At 52.3% G+C, this 18863-nt stretch overlaps 1 protein-coding gene across 6 annotated transcripts in view; it reads right to left on the minus strand.

Moving 5' to 3' along the window:
• CADM1 (cell adhesion molecule 1) overlaps positions 1–18863 on the minus strand; it is a 161555-nt gene that overhangs the window by 27657 nt on the left and 115035 nt on the right. For 3 of the 6 annotated variants that reach the window (XM_074848643.1, XM_074848640.1, XM_074848638.1), the window contains exons 5-8: positions 17509–17664; positions 7964–8063; positions 4995–5167; positions 1040–1111 (exon numbers count right to left, since the gene is read on the minus strand). In XM_074848643.1, coding sequence (XP_074704744.1) covers positions 1040–1111; positions 4995–5167; positions 7964–8063; positions 17509–17664 — 501 coding nt within the window. The remainder of the gene's footprint in view (positions 1–1039; positions 1112–4994; positions 5168–7963; positions 8064–17508; positions 17665–18863) is intronic. The other 3 variants (XM_074848642.1, XM_074848641.1, XM_074848639.1) reach the window with 1 other exon arrangement.

Below are 18863 nucleotides of genomic sequence, written 5' to 3' on the forward strand. Positions count from 1 at the left end.
AGAAAGACTTCAACTGCTTGTCCATGCCAGCGGAGTCTGACTTGGTTGCAAAAACCTCAGAAGGAAAGAAGCCACAAAACACCCTGAGCAGGACGGTTAGAGTCAGCCGAGCAGCGTCATAAAAGCAAATAAAATGTGAAGGCATTTACACAGGGGATGGTTCAGAGCAACAATAAACATTAGGCCATTAGCTATTCAATGGTCCATTCTCCCCTTCGGTTTGTCACCTTTACCTCAAAACAAGGGGAAAAAAAAAAAACCAGCAAGCCAAAGCAAAAGCAGCAGTTGAAATAGAAAAGATCAGAAAAATGACAATGCAAATGATTACAAATAAATCAGAAAAGCCTTCCTTATGAGTGGAGAGAGTTGGGTCTAGTGAGGAAGTATGAGGGATGCATGTGAAAGAGAGAGGTGTCTCGTGATCAGCCGGTTGGTTTTGTTCATCTTTTCTCGCAACGCAGGGAAAAACTCAAAATGCTAAAAGCCAGCTCCTCAAAAAGGGTCCTACAGATGATGTTCGACTCCAAAAATGACTGGTGGAATTCACTTTTCTGGGAGAGTGAGGTAGAGGGCTTATCTCAGAGATAGACCGAACACCGAGGCATCAGAAAAAGCATCTCGAGTCACGTGAGGCGAATTAAATTACTGAAGACCAAACTTCCTGCTTCCAAGTATAAATTGCTCGGAAATTGATACTGATGGGGTTGAGGCTGAAACAACTGTCTGTACTAAATGAGCTCTAGGGCTGTCTGGATCCCTTGGTTAAAAGCACCCAATATTAGCCACCAGTAACCGAATTAACAGCTTTTTCTGCCACGGCAATTCCCGCATCTCAGAAACACCTGCAGTAAGGACTGTCCGACTCGTCGAACTGCCGGACCAGGCCTCGCACTGTACGGTGGGTAGATTTGAGGGAAAAAAATAATAAAAAAATGCAAGTGATTTGTTTGTTGTTTTTCCCCAGGCTTCATGCTCTGCTTATATACATAAAAGACAATAAACATTCAGGACATTTCCAATGGTTATGAAGGTACCATACCTGTGATGGTGGTAGGGATGGTGGTGGTAGTGGTGGTGGTTGTTGTGGGAGGAGGGATAGTTGTGGGGGGATCTGGATAAAATATAAAAAGGAAAATAATAAAAAAGCAAATTAAGAAAAAACAAGCAGAACACAACAGCGGTCAATCGTGATCAGAGAGAAACAAGGACGCTAAGAAGCAGCACGGCTGTCGGAGGCCTTTCCTCCTCTAAAACCAGGTGGAGACGGCCCAGCTGGCTTTAAGGACAGCGGGCCAGATCCTCGGCAGCTGGACACGGCCTCGAGCTCGCCCGCACCTCGGCAGCTGCGCGTGGACTTACTCTAGCTGGAGAATCTGGCCCCGAAACTCTCCCCCGTTTTGCCTTCTACAACGCTAAAAAAAAATTAAAAACATAAATGAAACCCAGCATAAATTAGTCAATGAGAGAGAGAGAAATGGAATGGGAGAGGCATAAGAAAAATAAACTGCACACTTTCCACAACAAAAAGCACAGTTTACATGTACAGAGAGAGACACAGTGGTGCTTTGCTGGTTCTCTATGTCTACGTTCGAGAGTCTGGGTGGGAGGTTTGTGGGAGGGGCCCTGCTGCGCCTCCCAGGCTCAGGATCGACAGCAGGTGAATGGATCTCGCTTTCTGCCCCGGGCCCTCAACCTCACTACCCCTCCTCTGCGACTACACCTCGGCATGATGTTCCAAACGACTTCAAAGATAGTAATAAACACAAACAAATGAGAACATCGTTACTAGATCTCAATTTCGAGGTATGAGGAATTTCACCAAGCCCTTTTAATAAAAAAAAGTCAATATTTTTCTGACAATTGCAGCTGAACACTCCTGTTGCTGCTACTGGGCCACTGTTAATGAGAAACACGGCTACGGGGACGTTTCTCGTCACGGGGATGTTTCTATTCGTGACCAAGAACCGTTTCTCAGACGTTACTTGACCTGCTGAGACTCGAACGCTGCCGCTCTTACGTACAGGGGCACATCCTCATCAAAATCATTGGGCAAAAGAAGGTAGATATGAGGAGATGTAAAAGAAAAAATACGTATCAATGCCCAGATGATCAAACTGAATACGCTAAGTAGTCGGGAAGACTTTGAACTACGGATTCATTCGGCAATAATGGAGCATGAAACATTTCATGGGCTTTTGATTTTAGGTTTCCTCTATAGCATGTCAACTTTTCATCACTAACACATCTGCTACTCTTTTATCTCCAAGCAAGCTCTCTCAGATTCCCTAATTAAGACATCTGAACTTTAATTATATGCTGCACCTTTATTATATTCTGTACAACTTCCCGAAAGTTAAGAAACGTTACCTCGGAGTTCGCTCTGCTGGGGAACGCTGATCTGCAGTGATATTCTAAGCGGCTACTGTCCCTCCCCTACATGTGGAGCGTCCCGGCCCCTACGCTGACAACAGGGCACTCCGGACCCGCTCCTCGCACCAACGTGCCCCCAGGAGCAGGGGGGCCGAGGCAGAACCGGGGGAGGAAAGTGCCTGGCCTGTCCCCGAGCTGCAGGGGGACCATGCTCTGCAGCAGGCTCTTCCTCGATAGAAGCCAAAAAAAATAATGATTGTGTGCTAACTGCGCTAGAAGATTCTGGCAAATGTGTCTGCCCGCTCCCACGGGGAGGAAAAGTGTGAAATGAATTTTAAAAATAAACCTGCTTGGGGTGTGTGTCAGTGTGATTAGGCATCCTCACACCACGTGCGCAGCAGAGGAGGGGGTGTTCAGCAGAGCTCGGCAGCAGTTATTTTGCAAGCCCCGGCTGCTGAAAGCCATCAGCCCGTAAAACCAGTGAACTGCAGCCGCAGCCTCTGGTACGGAGGGGGGGTCTCTCCTGGAGCTGTGCCAGAGGGACCATGCCCGCCGCTCCCCCCGCTCCTGAGTCTCGGTGACCGGGGGAGCTCTGCCCTGGTGAGCGACGAGGCGGAGGGCACTGCGCGAGGCACAGCCTGGCCCGGCCTCCCCCCGCCCTCCCGCTGCGCCCACAGGGCCGTGTCGCCTGTGTCCGCCGGGCCTCAGCTCCCAGTGCCGCTCTCAGCTCGAGGGCTGGAGACGGGAACAGCTTCTGCGGCGGGAGCAGCGTGGTCTGTGCCAGCTGCACAACTGCCCTCCAGGGACAGCCTGAGTCAGGCTCTGCGGCAGGGGAGGGCCACGGCCCAATGCTTCCTCCACACCAACACCTTGGGGTTCCTACCCTATTAAATTCAGGGTTAAAAGGATTCTTTATGCTCTCCAGAGTGCCGGATCCTGGCAGGACGCTCCCAAATGGGCAGAAACTGGATGTGATGGGCTATAAAACCCTTATCCCGCCGTGGGCTCCTGCCAGGCCAGGACAAGCCCTCCCTTGCACGGCCAAAGCCTCTGCCGGATGCCTGAGCTGGAGTCCACAGGCTCACAGCCCCTGGGACCTTGCACCTCCTTTCAACTAACACTGTCTCAGGCCTCCTCCTGGGGGTTTAATCCTGCGGGAAGCAGCCCTGAGGAAGCCCCATGGGGCCTAGTCCTCACCCACATCCAAAATGCAGAACAATTAAACAAGTGCAAGAGTGCCTACGAGCCCTAAATCCCAGGTGACTAATGTGGCGAGGGTCCATCTAGCCCTGACTGGGCCAAGAGAGCTATGGAAAAGCACACAAGGAATGAAACCACCTCGTCTACGCCTGCTTTACGGCAGGACCGTTCTGTAGTTGTACTCTCACAGGGACCTGCCTGCATCCTGTTTAATTTCTTGATCTTCCACAGCAGTAGTTGTTTCTTTAAACACCAATGTAAACGAGGTCTTTTTTTATACCACGAGTATACAAATTATTCCATCAGAAATGCATACCTGACTTCATTTTGTAAACTGGAGTCTTTTGGAGCTACAGGCACTAGAAAACTACCCGTCTGATGCGGTAGTTCACTTTGGTTTCAGCTCAAAGCTGCAGCTTTGTTATTTTCTTCAGTCTTTGGGCAAGTTTATAAGGCTGGGCTTAAACTGGCTCACGTGCAAGGGGCATTTGGACAAGTGATGGGAGGTTCTTGACTATTTATCTGCATCTGAGCAAGTACAGGAGAACTTGGACTGTAGAGCTTCAAGCGGCTGTTGCATGGAACAAAGTTCAACCCCAAGCGAGTTACTGTCCCGTCCGAGTAAGAGGCAACACCCACCACGAGCTTCGCCCAGCCCCGCAATAACCACTCTTAAAGTTTCAATATGCAGCCCAAGGGCACTGCCCGTAATTAAACTGGGGGATCACTCTTCACGTGCCTACTGAATCTTCATGACATGCAACGCCTCGTGATAGGAGCACAAGGTTTAAAGCAATGGCAAAATAATGCAGAGGAACTGAAGAATTAAAGTCGGTACTTAATGGCTCTTTAAAAAGATGCTGAGGCATGTTTTAGCGTCTGCTCAGCCACTACAGAGAGGCTTAAGGCATCTCATTCCTCCAGTTTATTTACTGGTTTGTAATTATCTGGGGATGCTGGCTGACTCTTCAGTAATTTAACTTGCTAATGAAAGACTTGGAACCACCCCCTCCCAGCCCACTGCCGAAGACACTGCAGAAGGTATTACAAAAAGGCAAAGGAATTATCGGAGAAGGCCGAGGAGAACCGTCAGGCCCGAGGACTCCACAGCTCTCCCCGTGCCCCTGCTCTGGCTTCGCCCAAGAGCCCGGGCGTGCCGCAGCCAGCCCACGCGCGCAGCCCCGGGGGAAGGGGCTCCCCGGGCACCGCCTGGGCTCTGCACCCGATGCCCGACACCGAGACTTGCAGAAGCAAAAGAAAAGGGTTTCCAGCCCCTGCCCCAGCCCGCACGCCGCCGACGTGCCGGGAGCTATCTGTAAATCTTGCATTAAGCAAAACGTTAACTTCTGTCAAAGCTTTCAGAGCGCGGTATGTTGCAAATATGTGTAAATGAGTCTAGAAGAACGGTGGTTTTTCTCACGTACCGTATACAAACAGCATGTAATCCGCATGTGATTTCCCCACCGCGTTTGAAGCCTCACAGCGGTATGTACCATTATCTGTTTTGTTTAGGTTACTAATGAGAAGGTTTGAACCAGACACTACAACGTGTTGAGGCATCTCATCATCTACTCTTAACCACCTCATGTCCGTAGGCCTACAGAGGAGGGAGAAAAAGAAACAAGCACATTACTATTTTCCTATGGTAAAGATGGCATCTTCAATAGTTCATCCACAGACAGAAAGCCCAAACCAAGAAAAACTGTAAAGAAATAACACATACTTTTTTGCACTACTCAAGCCCAGATGCTGTCGGGCTTCCTCAATTTATATTTATTTTAACCCAACAGGAAACTGTATCCAGACCTTAAATTTTCTGAAAACACTAATGCAAGCAGGAAGAAAGTTCATTAGTGGTTAATCATTCACTTATTCAGTAAACCTGAAATCTTTGAGGCTGCGGACTAAACGTGCATCCACAGGGTGCTCTGGGTGTCGAGCTGGACAGCGGGTGGCAGACCAGGTACCTTGGCTCAAGCCTGAGCCCCTCCCCAGAGCCATGCGACGGGGCTCTGCACCTCAGCAGGGGCCGTGCCGCTTGCTGGGAGCGTCTCAGCTGCCAGGAGACAGGAACGTCCCTCTCCTCTCCCCCGTCCCACCTGCCAAGGGCACCCTCGGCCTCCGGAGCCAAAACAAGTGTCACCTTGGCATCGTTTGGGGACTGACATCAGCCTGCTTTGTTAGGGCTAGCAAAGAAAGCGAGTGCTGCGGGCCTTGGAGGGGGGAAATTTTTTTTAAAATTCATTATTATTACTTTAAGCAGCAGTAATGGGACAGATCAGCTGCTCCTGAGACAGCCTTCCCCAGCCAGAAAAACAGCATTTTCCAGGCAATTTGGCAGTGAGCCCCTTGTGCTTTATGCTGCACAACCATTTTCAGCCCGCCTAGGCCCAAAGTGTGGAGGCTGGACTCTGCCGGGAGCTCGGGCCTTTCCTGGCACCCAATGGCAGAGCGCTGCCACGCTGCTGCAGCACCTGAAGCTCCAGGCTCCCGGACACGCTCCCGGGACGGACCCACCCCTGAGCAAAACCAGCTGGAGCCGAGGGCTGGTTCTGGGCACAGGCTTGGCACGCTCCCCCTCGCTTCCGCGCCCTCGGCACGCGAGCTGTGGCTGGGGCAGTGGCAGCTGCGCAGGGAGCAGAAAGGCAGCGTCCCCCCAGCAAGGGGGGAAGGGCTGGTGACGCTCCTGGCTGCGGTTCTCAAAGGCTCTTTGTGACATGGGGGTCCCTCGGCTTCCCCCACCGCCTGCGCTACACAGCGCCCACTTCTCAGAGATGGGCCTCACCCTGGGCGTCCGACAAGGGACCGTTCCAGTACCCACCCACTTTGGGCATAGTCTCTGGGGGGGTTTGGGTCTAACCTAACAAAAGAGCTGTATTAATGCCCAAACAGGAATTTCTACTCTCTGGTCTGTTTTCCTCTGAGCTTCCCTCTCCCAGTGTTTATGTTGCCAGATTTTCAGAGGAACGATTTTGTTTAACTGGGGAAACATCCCTGCTTGTCTTAAACCTCTGCAAAGGATTTTATGAGATCTCTCTGCCTTAAAAGCGTAGGACTGAACACAGCCCATTACTTGGGTGTTTTCTTACACTCTGAGACCAGGTAAAGTGACCTACATAAGCGACTTCCTAGCACAGCGCTACATCCCTGTAACATTAAGTGGCACGCTGCCGGGGAGACGGGTCTGTCTTATTTAACATGTCTAGGTCTTAGTCAGAGCCTGGAAGAAAAAAAGTACAGCAGCCTATTCATTAAATTCCCAGATAGCACATGGGAGGAGGAACTGCAGTTACCCATGAGAGGAGGAATGCAAAGGGGCTTTGACAGACCCTGAGCAGGGAGCAGGCATTAAAATGGAATTTGGCAGGGACGTGCCAGTCTCTGATGTATGGGGGAGGAACCAGCCTCGTGCCCAGCAGGAGGAACTGGGAAGCAGGAAGGGACCAAATAACCTGGGCGAGGTGGTGGGCAACCGCAGAGGACAGCGGCATCCCAAAGCTGCCCCCGTGCCCAGCGTGCCGCGCTGCCTGCCCCTGCCTGCCGCTGCCCGTACAGCTGCGGGAACTCCTCGGCTCTGGGTGCGCTACCAGGAGGTGCTGACACGTCTCAGGGGTGTTTGCGGCAGTCTTATGGACATGACGAAAATAAAAAAGGATAGTAAATACTTGACAGCCATAAATCCAAGTGGAAGAGGAAGGTTTGTTTTTTTTTTAAAAAAAAAAGTTGATAAAACTCAAATTAGAACAACGAAAGTGTGGAAGAAAATCTGTCCTCCCTTGCCAGGATTTTTCTGATGCATAAATGTCTTCACTATGTCAGAAAGCCTCAAGGGCATGGCAAGAAGAGGAGAAAGAATAAAACTTGTACTTCATGAAAACCACACAGGGCACCAAAAGGGAGGAAAATCACAGAGTCAATCCAAGCAGAAAGACAAACTGCCTTACCTCAGGGGGCCATTCCACTTCCACCAGGGCACTGGGACCCTCACCAGGACGTGGCCCCCGGCCGCATTTCCCGGCTGCCCACGCCCACCCGCCACCCAACCACTCCCCGAGGGGGAAGAGGCGCTCAGTCGGGGCACCCTGCCCTTCTGCACCCGAGCGTGGCTGTGGTGGGGCCGGGGAGAGCTCTCCGGGGAGCTCGTCCAGCGGACAGCCCTCAGTGTTCGTTACAGGGTATAAACACAAATCAAAATGGACACCTTGACGGTGCGGCAGAAGCTCGGGTGCAGAAAGCGTCTCTCCCTCGCGCTGCTGCATCATCTCCGCAGCAGAGAACGGCACTTCGAGTGTCTGCAACAGCAGCAGAGGCCAAACAACGCCCATGGGCTTCTGCAGCGTGACCCCGCTGCCGCCGGGCGCCCCGCTCCAGCCCAGGGAAGGCTCCAACTTACTGTGGCTTTCCAAACGCTGCGCACGTCAGCTCCAGTGGCTCCCCTTCTCTCGTCAGGCCTTGCACCGGGTAGTTCTGAGACACCCGCACCTGAGGCTTATCTGCAGGGCAAAAACAGCACCTGGTAAATCGCGGGGTCAGGCCCGATGGGATTTGTGCGTGTCTGACATGAGAAGCGACGACAGCCACAGCCCACCCTCGGCCCGTGCCATCAGCCTCACTGGCGGGGAGCTCGGCACCGGCCCCTGGCTGGCAGCAGGAAAAAAGGGGGAGCCACCGGCACCTCACACTCCGACCGGAGCACCACGTGTCCCCGGGAAATACGTTTTGCTGCACCGGAGTTTATCTCTGAACTCGCTCAAGCTAAGAGGAACTCATTTGCCTTCGCGCTGAGGTGAAACCAGAGATATCTGCGGCGCTGGGAATTGATAGGTTTTATCGTGTGTCATATATTACTGTATGACAACACTTGGCGTCCACGCATATTAATACGTCGGGCTTTACAAGAGATGCTTGTTAGAGACACAAAAGAAGTCACAGCCACCGCTGCTTTTGTTTAAACAACAGAAGGTTTTATTTTGTCCAAACGAAGCTCTTCTAAATCCTAAAATAAACACAGAGAATTAAAGCATTTATAGTTAGGGAGCCAACTCAAAAACACTTTAGTAAGACCCTGCAGGAAAAAAAAAGCCACACTGCAAACCTAGTCCACAATTAAAAAATTCATTACCTCCTACAACTGAAACACAGATTAAAAATGCAGACTAAGCTGTGGCTAAAATGTTATCAGTGCAAGAAATCAATTCAGTGCTACAAATGCCATTAAGCCATATATATTTTTCAGGAATTTAGTCAACTGTAAGGAACAAAGGAAGGCAAAAAATCAGTATGCATAAAGGTTGAAACCATTTAAATGTTTCTATTTCCTTGGAGAGTAACTGCTACCAAAAATATTGGCTTGCTGCATTTTATTAACTGTGTTTAACTCATTAACATGCTTCCTATGGAATAATAGAGATTAGAAAAAAAAAATCCGTGTCAGGATTTAACCAATTTAAACTCTCATAATTTTCAGTAATGGAATAAGCTACACGAGTAAATCCTCTCCTGAGATGACTGTACCACAAACATTTTATAACCTAATCCCCCTTCCAGATGCTCCTCGCAGCCACGAGACTTGGGCGTCCCCGCAGGCTGATGGAGGTTTCGGGGCGTCGCGCATCCGAGGGGCTGAGTCCCAGTCCCGCGGGAAACGCAGGCGACTTCCGCCAGGCTGGACACATGTAACGATTCGCCCGTGTGACAGACGGACGTGGGGGACACCAGCACGTCCTGGGCGCGAATGGAGGGCATGAAGGTCCCTCTCGGAGGGTGCAGGAGCCCCTGAGTGCGCCCCGGCACAAGCCGCGTGCGGGAGCCACAAGCCGCGCTGAGCCGGGTCTGCACCGCCAGCGCCTGCACAGCGCGGGACCGCGGGAGGATGAGTTACACCAAGTATTAGGCAGCAAGTAACTCACAAGCAGCAGCTGAAACGCTGTGCTCACGCTCGGCACTCTCATTCATAACTCCCACCCCCCTGGCCATCTGCTCACTATTTATTATTTGCTTTGCGGCAGTACCCAGGAGCCCACGCCAGAAACACGGCTGCTACCACACGCTGCGCCATGGAACGAGTAGAAACCCTTTTCAGCCCCGTTTCAGGGCAGCACAAGGACGGCAGCTCCCTGCGCTGCGAAGCTCTGCGCAACATCTTCCGCGGCCTGCCCCTCCTGTTGCGCCCGTCCCGGTTTCGTTAGATAAATCTTAGTATTTCTAATGAGCTCTTTACAGCTGACAATGACTTATGGCAACCCTGAGGAACCGGCCGAGGGCTTGCGGCGCTGAGGAGGAGCTGTGAACTCGGCGAGCTTTCCCGAACTCCGGGAGGCAAGTCCTCCCCCTCAGCTGTCCAGCCCCACGGCCTTCGCTCGCCCAGCAAACCCGGTCTGTTCGACCTAGGCACCACGGAGACGGCACCTGCACCTGAAATCTGGGCTTCAGCGGCGGCCGAGCAGGCTCCCGGGAAGACAAGGGCGTCCCCCACAGAGCTCTCACGGCCAACACCTCTCCCGACGCCCGCACGGCACTAATTCCAGCAGGCGCTTCAGAAAACGCTTCACGAGCCGGAAGGGTTCAGCAGCCGGCTGGGCACTCAGGAGAACTGACATTTTAACTAGGCTCATGGTATACAAAAAGCATTTCACTTGCTTTAACCAAAAATTTGGAGGTGGGGTCTTTTTTTCCGTTTTTTAAAGACGTGCCTTTAGATAACCTTCAGTTCTACTCCTACTGCTCCTCTGCCCAAGTCAGTTTATTTTCTTCCGATTAAGGACTCCAGCAGTAAAGCTTTGGAAAATGCCGAGCTCCGTGGGATCCTGCGCTCAGCTCCTGCACGGGATGGTGACATCTAGTAGCCTGCGCTGGTCAAGTCATGACGGTTTTCTCAACCTGCAGCTTGTCACCTACCAGCCCCTTGATCAAAAGGCCACGTTCTAGTGCTGGCGTCTGTGGCCGTGACTATCTCAGAGGGCGACCTGGGACATCAGGCGAGAAGCAGCGGAGTTTTTCCCAAGTGCATCCCAGCAGCCTGAAATCCTCGACTTAGAACTGAAATATCCTAGTGCAGGATTACGACAGAAACGCTTGCGTCTGTGCATCTGAGGCGCTACATACTCCGCTGGCAGCCAATTAGATCTAACAACCCAAAGCTATTTCCTAGTACGCTCATTTCTACCAGCTTAAAAAAACAGCCTAGTAATTTAATAAGGCACCTTTATTAAGCTAAATTCATTCAAAAGCTAAGAGTGATATACAAGGTTAAATACCAGTAGTCTAAAGGTTACGCTGTAGCAGCAACCAATTTAAAAAACTTATTACAAACCCATTCTGCGTTTGATGAGATTTCTTTTACAACAGGCGCACGGTGTGCAGGCAAATGCTCCTGGCCCCCGCCCCTGAAGAAACGGTATTTTCCTTTCCCCAGCCTCCAGCTGACACGTCTCCCCTCGGCGTTTCAGCGGCCAGCCCAGGCTGCACCCGCCGGGTCCCGGAGGTTTGAAGTGACAAAACGCTCGAGCAATTCTGCACTTGTCCCAGTTCTTCCTCTTCTGAGCTGCTCGCCCAGTTTCTGCGCCATCAGCAAAGATTATTAACAGTGACTTTTTAAGAACTTCAAATGCTTTGTGGGAGCACTGAACAGCATCAGGCCAAGCACCCAGGCCAGTGCATTCGCGCTAAAAATACCATCGTTTGCTGATTACTTCCTAATGACTGTCCTTTGAGATCTGCCAGTTAGTGATTTCTTAATCCATTTAAATGTGCGCTCCATCGATAATGCTTAGATCTCATTAATCAGCCAAGATAAAACGTTATACCCAGTTCAGTACCTTACAAAAGCCTAAGCCTATTATTTCTACCTATTTCCTTTCATCAGGCCAAGCTCCGATCTCTGAAGCAGGCGAGCCCGCCGCCTCAAAGCCCCTCACCAGCGGGATCGGCGAGCCCGACCTCCTCATGCGCTCAGGGGCCCGCGATGCTGCGGCCGGGTCGGCCTCGTATCCAGCGATTTCACTGCTCCTGTCCAGCGATTTCGCTGTGCACAAGAGCTACGAGAAGCTGGTGCAGAGCCCTGTGCCGTGCTGGACGTACGCGATCTTTGGGGCTGCGCCAGTCGTACCGGAGTTGAGTCATCACAGCGCAGCAGCTCCTGCTCCTCCGGCAATCTCTGCGCAAGCGACAGGGCTCCTACGATGCAGCAATCTGTCCGCTCCGAACACGGAGCCTGCGCCCCAGCACTCATTAATAACACAGCGAAAACATTCTGGGAAATGCTGCTTCTCTTCCGAAGGCCAGGTGCCTCCTCGCCCGTGCCAACCACCACCAGCAACAAACCAACCAGCTCCTCCCGGCCGACGTGCTCCCAGCTGGGCTCGGGAGACAGCCAAAAGCCTTCCTCCCATGTGCAATGCTTTGGGGGGAAACCATACGGAAATAGGAACGAGGAAGACAAGCTCCTGAAAGCGGGCTGGGGCCCGTGGAGCTGCGCTGCCCCACAGCGCCGCGGTTCCCCTCGGCGGTTCACCGCTTACAGCCACTCAACAGAGCGGACGCGCAGCCAGAGGGTTACCCAGGCCTCAGCACAGGGTTTCTCTCTCTCTGCCCCAAATTGCAGGTAAACACGAACCTTAAGGGAATTGCACCTGGCTCGAGACCGCCGGGCTCCTCGCGCAGAGGCGAGCCAAGACGTGTTCCCGCAGCGGGGCTGGGGCAGGGGCACTGCGGCTCGGCAAGGCCCGACTGTTCGTCAACAGAGACAACTACAGAACGGATCTTTCAGTGATTCTGCTGAAAACGCTCCTGCCTGCACTGTGAGATCAGGTACCCGATCCAAGCTCTGCAATCCACCCAACGATTATGGCATTAATTCCTGATGGGCACCTCGTGGCAAACACGATGGCAGGTGGCAGTCTCGGGAGAAGGTGAAGCAGAGCTGCCGCCCGCTGCGGGTAACTCCAGCTGCGCAATCCCCCAGATAACACTTCCCGCGTCTTTCTTCAGACAGGCACTATTTTACCCAGCTCCTCGTCTCCGCTTTGTCCTGGGGCCCCAACAAACTATTAAAACCTCCCGACTTCTGGCACTTTCTGTATCTCACCAGGCTGGCGCACCAGGGGAAGAGCAGGGGGAGCGTGTTCTCCAATATTAAAGGAGCCAGCGAAGTTAACCCCGATACGCAGGTGTAAATACAATTGTCACCTTTATCCTGAAATCGAGCGGGTTTGCTTATCAGGAAATGAAGTCTGCGTCAGAGACAGCCCGGACCCAGCAAGCCCGTATCTCCTCCTCACCTCTGGCAAGGACAACAGTCTGCAGTGCTGATTTTCAGGCAAAATACAGAAATCTATTAAATAAATAGATTCCGAGTTTAAAATCACAAATAAGCATATGACTGGCACAGTTCATAACATGTCCGGAAGAGCCTTGTGACCCCCAACGCGACTTTGCAAAATTCACCCTTGACTAAAGGAAGGTAAAGTCTTAGCTTGGAGCAGGAGAGGCAGAGCCCAAGCCGGATGGGGACGGAGGGCACAAATATTTAAGTGCACGCCACTGCTTAACGCTTGCAAAAGGCAGAGTCCGGGCTGTAGCGTGTGCTCCCCGCTCCCAACAACATCCCTCCGAGAAAAACTTATTAATGAGCTTGCAAACGAGCACCCAACTGGGAAATGTCACAAACAAGAGTGGCTAATGCCCCAGAAAATCAAATAACTGAACACTTGGCTGATTGTGGTGCTTTTCATATTTACTAAAAGAAAAAAAAAAAAGCTTTAAATCAAAGTTTCTGAAGGGTCAACACCTCACTGAACAAAACAACTCATTTATTCGTTTTTAGAAATCTCCAGATGATAAATTACATTGATGTTAATCACTTCACTGCATACTATGCAATTAATACTCGCACTCGATAGAAATGTAAGGATTACTAGAGATGCGACAGCATACATATATATGGCTGATTTTTAACATAATTGGGTGCAAAAAATTCTCCCATCGTAACAGCAGAGGCTGGAACAGATTCCATTGGTGCATATTTTAAAAGTACACGTGTAGGTATCACAAAAATGAATGTGCAATTAATTGTAACTTCAGAAAAGCCAAAAAAACCCAACCTGGAGAAAATGCCAAATCAAGACTTTGACACTTTCACTTCCAGTATCACATAATGAGATAAGGAAAAGTACCACAAAGGCTGAACTTAAACGTCTCTGAGAGTATCTGGTTCCATTCAATTCCCTAATGATATTTAATGCATTTTGTTGCTTCATTTCCTTTCTAAAATTACACTCAACGCAGTGGTGTCCCATCCCTCACTGACGGGTCTGAGTCCCCCAAAGCGAGCGACTCCAGGCAGACCCGGGGCCGTTGCCAGCCAGGGCCACAGCCCACGCTGCTGCCACGGCCCACGCTGCCGCCACGCACGGCGCGGGGTGACGCGCTCACGGCGGGGCTGTTCCTCGGGCACGGAGCCGTTACCGGGACCACGAGAACGTGGCACCATGTTAAAGCGTTTGCTCTCGGGAAGCGCTGCCGGGAGGGTTTTACCCGCGGCGCAGAGGGCTTTGGCCTGCAGAGAGCTCGTCGCGCTGTCACACCCTACGCTCAAGGGGAAGCACTTCTCTCCGACCTGCACCCAGGGCCAGGCCGTGCCACAGCACAGACACAACCCGTCGCTTCCTCCATGGCTGGGACAGGCGAACACTCAGCACAAACCAGCTTTACTCGCTGTTGGCCAAGGACAGCAAACGGTCCCCTCCCGGTACACGCGCTGTGAACTCGCTCTTTATTTTTACAGTTCAGCTTAGGGCACAGTACCGAGTGATCAGCACGTATTAGGGCAGCTCCTCTGGGAACATTGTATCTATTACTGTGCTGAAGCAGAAGCCCCCCAGGCACAAGAGGAGGAGCGAGAGACCCGGTCCTCCCTCTCCGGCAGAGCTGGGACGCTCTCGGCACCCGAGAAGATGCCTGGAACCGCCCAGGGAGGGACCAAGGCAGCAGCAAGACAATCCGGGTGCAGCGCAGCCAACAGTCGCCCTATTGCACCTTGGGCTGCCCGTGCATGGGCCACACTGGCACTGCAAGAGGCGCCCCTGTGAGCACCCTCACCCCACAGAGCCTGAGGGCACGCTGCCCCTCCCCGCCCCGAGCATCGCTGCCTTCCTCCTGAAACCAGGAACCACCCAGGCCTGGGGTGAGGAAGTCGACAGCTGCTTGGGAACACCTTCCTGAAGTTACTGAGAAACTCTAACAACCCAAAACCCCAAGTCCGCAATTTTCTTTGAACTACAACACCCAAGAAAATGTTTAAATGAATTGTTTTTCAAACAACTGTTTTCATTTCAGGCTCGCTCGCCTCCAAAGGGCACAAAGCCCCCGTGGGTCAGAGCCTGCGCCCTCCTGCAGGTTGCACTTGGAGTAGGTTCCTCTGATGACAAATGTCCCACCCCTCCCTTCCCCACTCTGCAAACTATGCAGGCTTTTCTTTTTTTCTTCCCCTGAAAAAAATCCCCACAACTATGGAGTTGCATCTTGGAAAAAATCTCTCCATACTCTGAAATTTAGTCAGACAAAAAATACCTCATTATTGGAGATGGCTCCATCCATCATCCTCCTGTCCTTCCCCAACGCACTTCATGCTCGAGTTAGACACATTAAGTGCAGAGAAATACAACATCTGCCGAGAAAAACATTTCCCTGTGTCCTGCTGGTGTTGGGAAGAGGCAGATGCGCTGCGCCCTCGGTGGGAACGGGCAGGACTCCCGGGGAGGGAAGGTATGGGCAGGCGCCTGAGCACGCAACATAGACAACCGCTGTGGGGAACCCAGCCGGGCGCAGGCTCGCTCCCACCGCCCAGCCTGTCCCCGAAAACCAACTGCCAGCGTCACAGTTTGGCCTGACGGTGGGATCCACATTCCCCGAGGGGCCAAGCCCACGTCCATGGGAGCTGTTAGTGAGTTGCCCACCCGGGAAGACAAGAGGATTTTCCTCCTGCTCACGCTCTCCCCTCGGCCAACAAGTCACCAGCGTGAAGCAGGACCAGCTCCAGCGTAGGAGTTTGCTCTGCCACTGCCTCTCCCCCCCTCAGCTCAGGCCCGGCAGCAGGTAGGAAACGCAGAGGCCTGACGCGCTCCAGCCCTTGGAGTCCCCACACCGCTAATTGCTGAGAGCCGCTAATTGCTGGGAGCCATGAGCTGATGATGCCCGATGAGTTCTGCTGCCCCACTCTCCCCTCAGGTCATCTGCTGCTGCCCGCTGGAGGCACCCACTGGCCTGAGGTGGGTCAAGCCCCCATATCTAAACATAATTCCTTTTAACGAGCTCAGAATTTCATTCCGACTGGAACATAAACCCAAAGCAGCCCACAAGCCCCCTCCCTACCCCCGCCCGCGGTAGCTCTGTGCCGGCTCCGCTCCCGCGGACAAGCCCGTAACGAGCCCAGGGGCCACTGAGAGCGGTGCTGAGGGCAGGGACCTGCGCGACGGGCGCAGCAGGAGCCTCCACGGCACCAGCTGAAGGGCGCACGCGTCCCGCAGGGCACCCCAACAACTGCGGCTTAGGGGGGCTCGGCCTCCACGGCACGGGGAGCCCTGGAATGGCTGCGGATGACAAGGGACTGACCACAGGAAGAATGGAAAAAACATCAATTTTTTTTCAGAAACAGCGGCCCTCGCCTATCCCGTCCAACAATCAGGATTTCAGAGGAATTTCTGAAAGGAAGCCCAAAGGAAATGTCAACCCTGTCACCCAAGGGGAAGAAACCCAGCAAGATTTCAACACCTCCGCAACAGCGGAGATGGGATTTTTCTTCTCCCCCCTTTAAGTATTTGATCAAACCTCACAAAGGTGCTGATGTATTATTAAAGCTAATGGAGCTCTACCAGAAATGTTAATGGACATTACGTCTGCATAAATGAATTACACATTAGCACAGTCGCAAGAAATCTAGTATCTGCCAATTTAGGAAGTATCTGATCATTTCTGTTTTCCTCATTACAGGAACGTTGCTTCCCGCTAGTTCCAGAGATACAAGAATTGTAACCAAGATGTTCATAATGAAACTACATAACGAAGCAGGCGAAATACATTAATACAAACTTCCTCTTCCCCTTTTAACGTAACGTCAGAGTTGAAGTGAACCTACAAACAGAACCACTCTGAAGCACCCTTGCAGCCCGGTTTCCCAAGGCACCCCCGCCCCGCGGTGAGGACGCCCTGACTCTGCACTTGGGAGCCCTTTGGGGAGCGGGGGTGGGTGTGTGCAGCAGCTCCGTCATCGCCACTGGCTGCAGGGCGGGCACGGCCGCACGTGGCACCACCGGCCTTCCAGGAACCTGCTCATAAACCTCGGCAACCCCCTACGCAGCAGCGCAGGTCCTGGATGAAGCGAAATGTGTTATTAGCACTGAACACGTTGGGAGCGTTACAGAAACAGCTTGGCCTTAATCAGTGGCGTTGCTACAGACTCCACATAATTCCTGTGACTCTGGTTTATAAAACATCTGGTGCTGCATGTTCACAAAGCACAATACTGAGATTCCTTTGGACGGCACCAAGTTTTTGCCAGTTAACTCTCAATGCTGGCCGGTCGCTTTGATGTGGTAGTAGAGAAGCACTTTTCAAAGAGATAAGTAGGTTGCTAAAAGAAAAATACTCAGATTTAATCTGTTCTGACTATTATAAAGCTCAGCCAGGAACCTTTGATGATGCAAATTCTATGTACAGAAAGTCAGTTCTTAAGAGAACGAAGGTACGTATTTATCATACCGCAGAGAGCTAGGAAAAGTCGTGCCTTAACCCATAAAGTGGTACCCCACATTTTGATTCCACTTTTTATATAAGGGGATATAAATCCCATCTATGCTGTAATTTTATCACGTAGCAAATAGTTCCTGAACTCCTTGGTGAGCAATTTTAGACTTTAAGAGAATGAACAGTTCTGCTACTCACACATGACTTCCAGGTAACGCTGTGTCTGCAAGTCTTTGACAGCAGGGTGATCCACCAAGCAGATGACAGGGACACCATCATCCTCCCGTCCCACCTTCAGCAAGAGCTGGCTGGTCACCGTGTACATGTCGGACCACTGCTCCACCTCGGACTTGCCTGCGGGGAGAGGAGAGAGCACGCGGAGCGTGACCACGGAGGGACCGAGGTGCAGGGGAGGGGGCACGCGCCCACCACGGAGCAACGCGGCTCTGCGGGACGACGCTGCCCCTGAATGGCCGCGCCACTGCAACGATGAACGATCCCCTTCACTGCCCCCAAATCCCCCAAGTCTGACATCAATGAGCTACAAATCCCCTCCCGCACTTGAATCAACAAATAGCTAGAAAAGTGATTAAACAGATTAATGGAATTGAAAGTAACATTGATAGGCCGAAGCACATCAGCAGTGCTGCGCCTGAAGGGGGGAAGAGCAGCGGCGGCTGGGGGGACGCACGGTGCAGGGCCGGCTGCCGGAGGACGCTGCAACGCGCTGCATGAACAAGGAGGAAGGAAAGACAAGACAAGGCAGGAGAAAAAGGATTTTTCCAGGAACTCAGCAAGCGCTTGCTGACAGCGCACCTCCACGTTGTCTTCAAACACTCTTATCTGTGGCTTTGTACTGAAGAACCCAGTCAAAACATTAAGAGTAACTTTTGTAGCAAACACAAAATATTTCTGTGTAATATATTAAAGCGAAACAGAGGCCAGATGCAGAAAGCGAGAGCCCTTGATGTTTAGAGGACTGGGCTTTCTGATCAGCCACGCTGCCCCTTCCTGCCATTCACAACCCACAACCCAGCAGCTCCCTTTCCCTGCTTCTGAGTAAAGGAAAACATCCCAAGGCCCCGCGGGGTGAGCTGGTGCTGCAAGAACCTGCCACTCAGCTCAGCAGTCATCAAAGAGAAGGGAAAGCTGGGATTCAATCACCAACACAAGACTCCATCCACAAGATGGACAGGTCAAGCATGAAGGGCCAAATCCTGCTGCAGCGCTGCCCGCCGGGATAGGGGGAGCCCCAGAAAGGGGTCCGGGAGGATCTGCCCCCCACGATGGCGACAGCAGTGCTGGGAAGCAGCGGGGCAGCGCCTGGCGTGGCAGCAGGGCTGCAACCCCCCTCCGTCAGCTGCCTCCCGGCCTGCTCGGACGCTTGAGGGCGTTGGACCTCAAGAGAGGATTTCACCTTGCCCTTGGAGGGGGGTGGATTTGAAGCGCTGAGCCTGGACTTCTGCAGCAAGCCCTTCGGCGTCTCCGAGCGGGTAAAGCACAAAGGTGGTGTCAAGCAAACTCACATCTCCACGCAGACTTAAACCAACAGC

This window comes from Strix aluco, chromosome 23 (assembly GCF_031877795.1).
Source record: "Strix aluco isolate bStrAlu1 chromosome 23, bStrAlu1.hap1, whole genome shotgun sequence".
Lineage (NCBI taxonomy): Eukaryota > Metazoa > Chordata > Aves > Strigiformes > Strigidae > Strix > Strix aluco.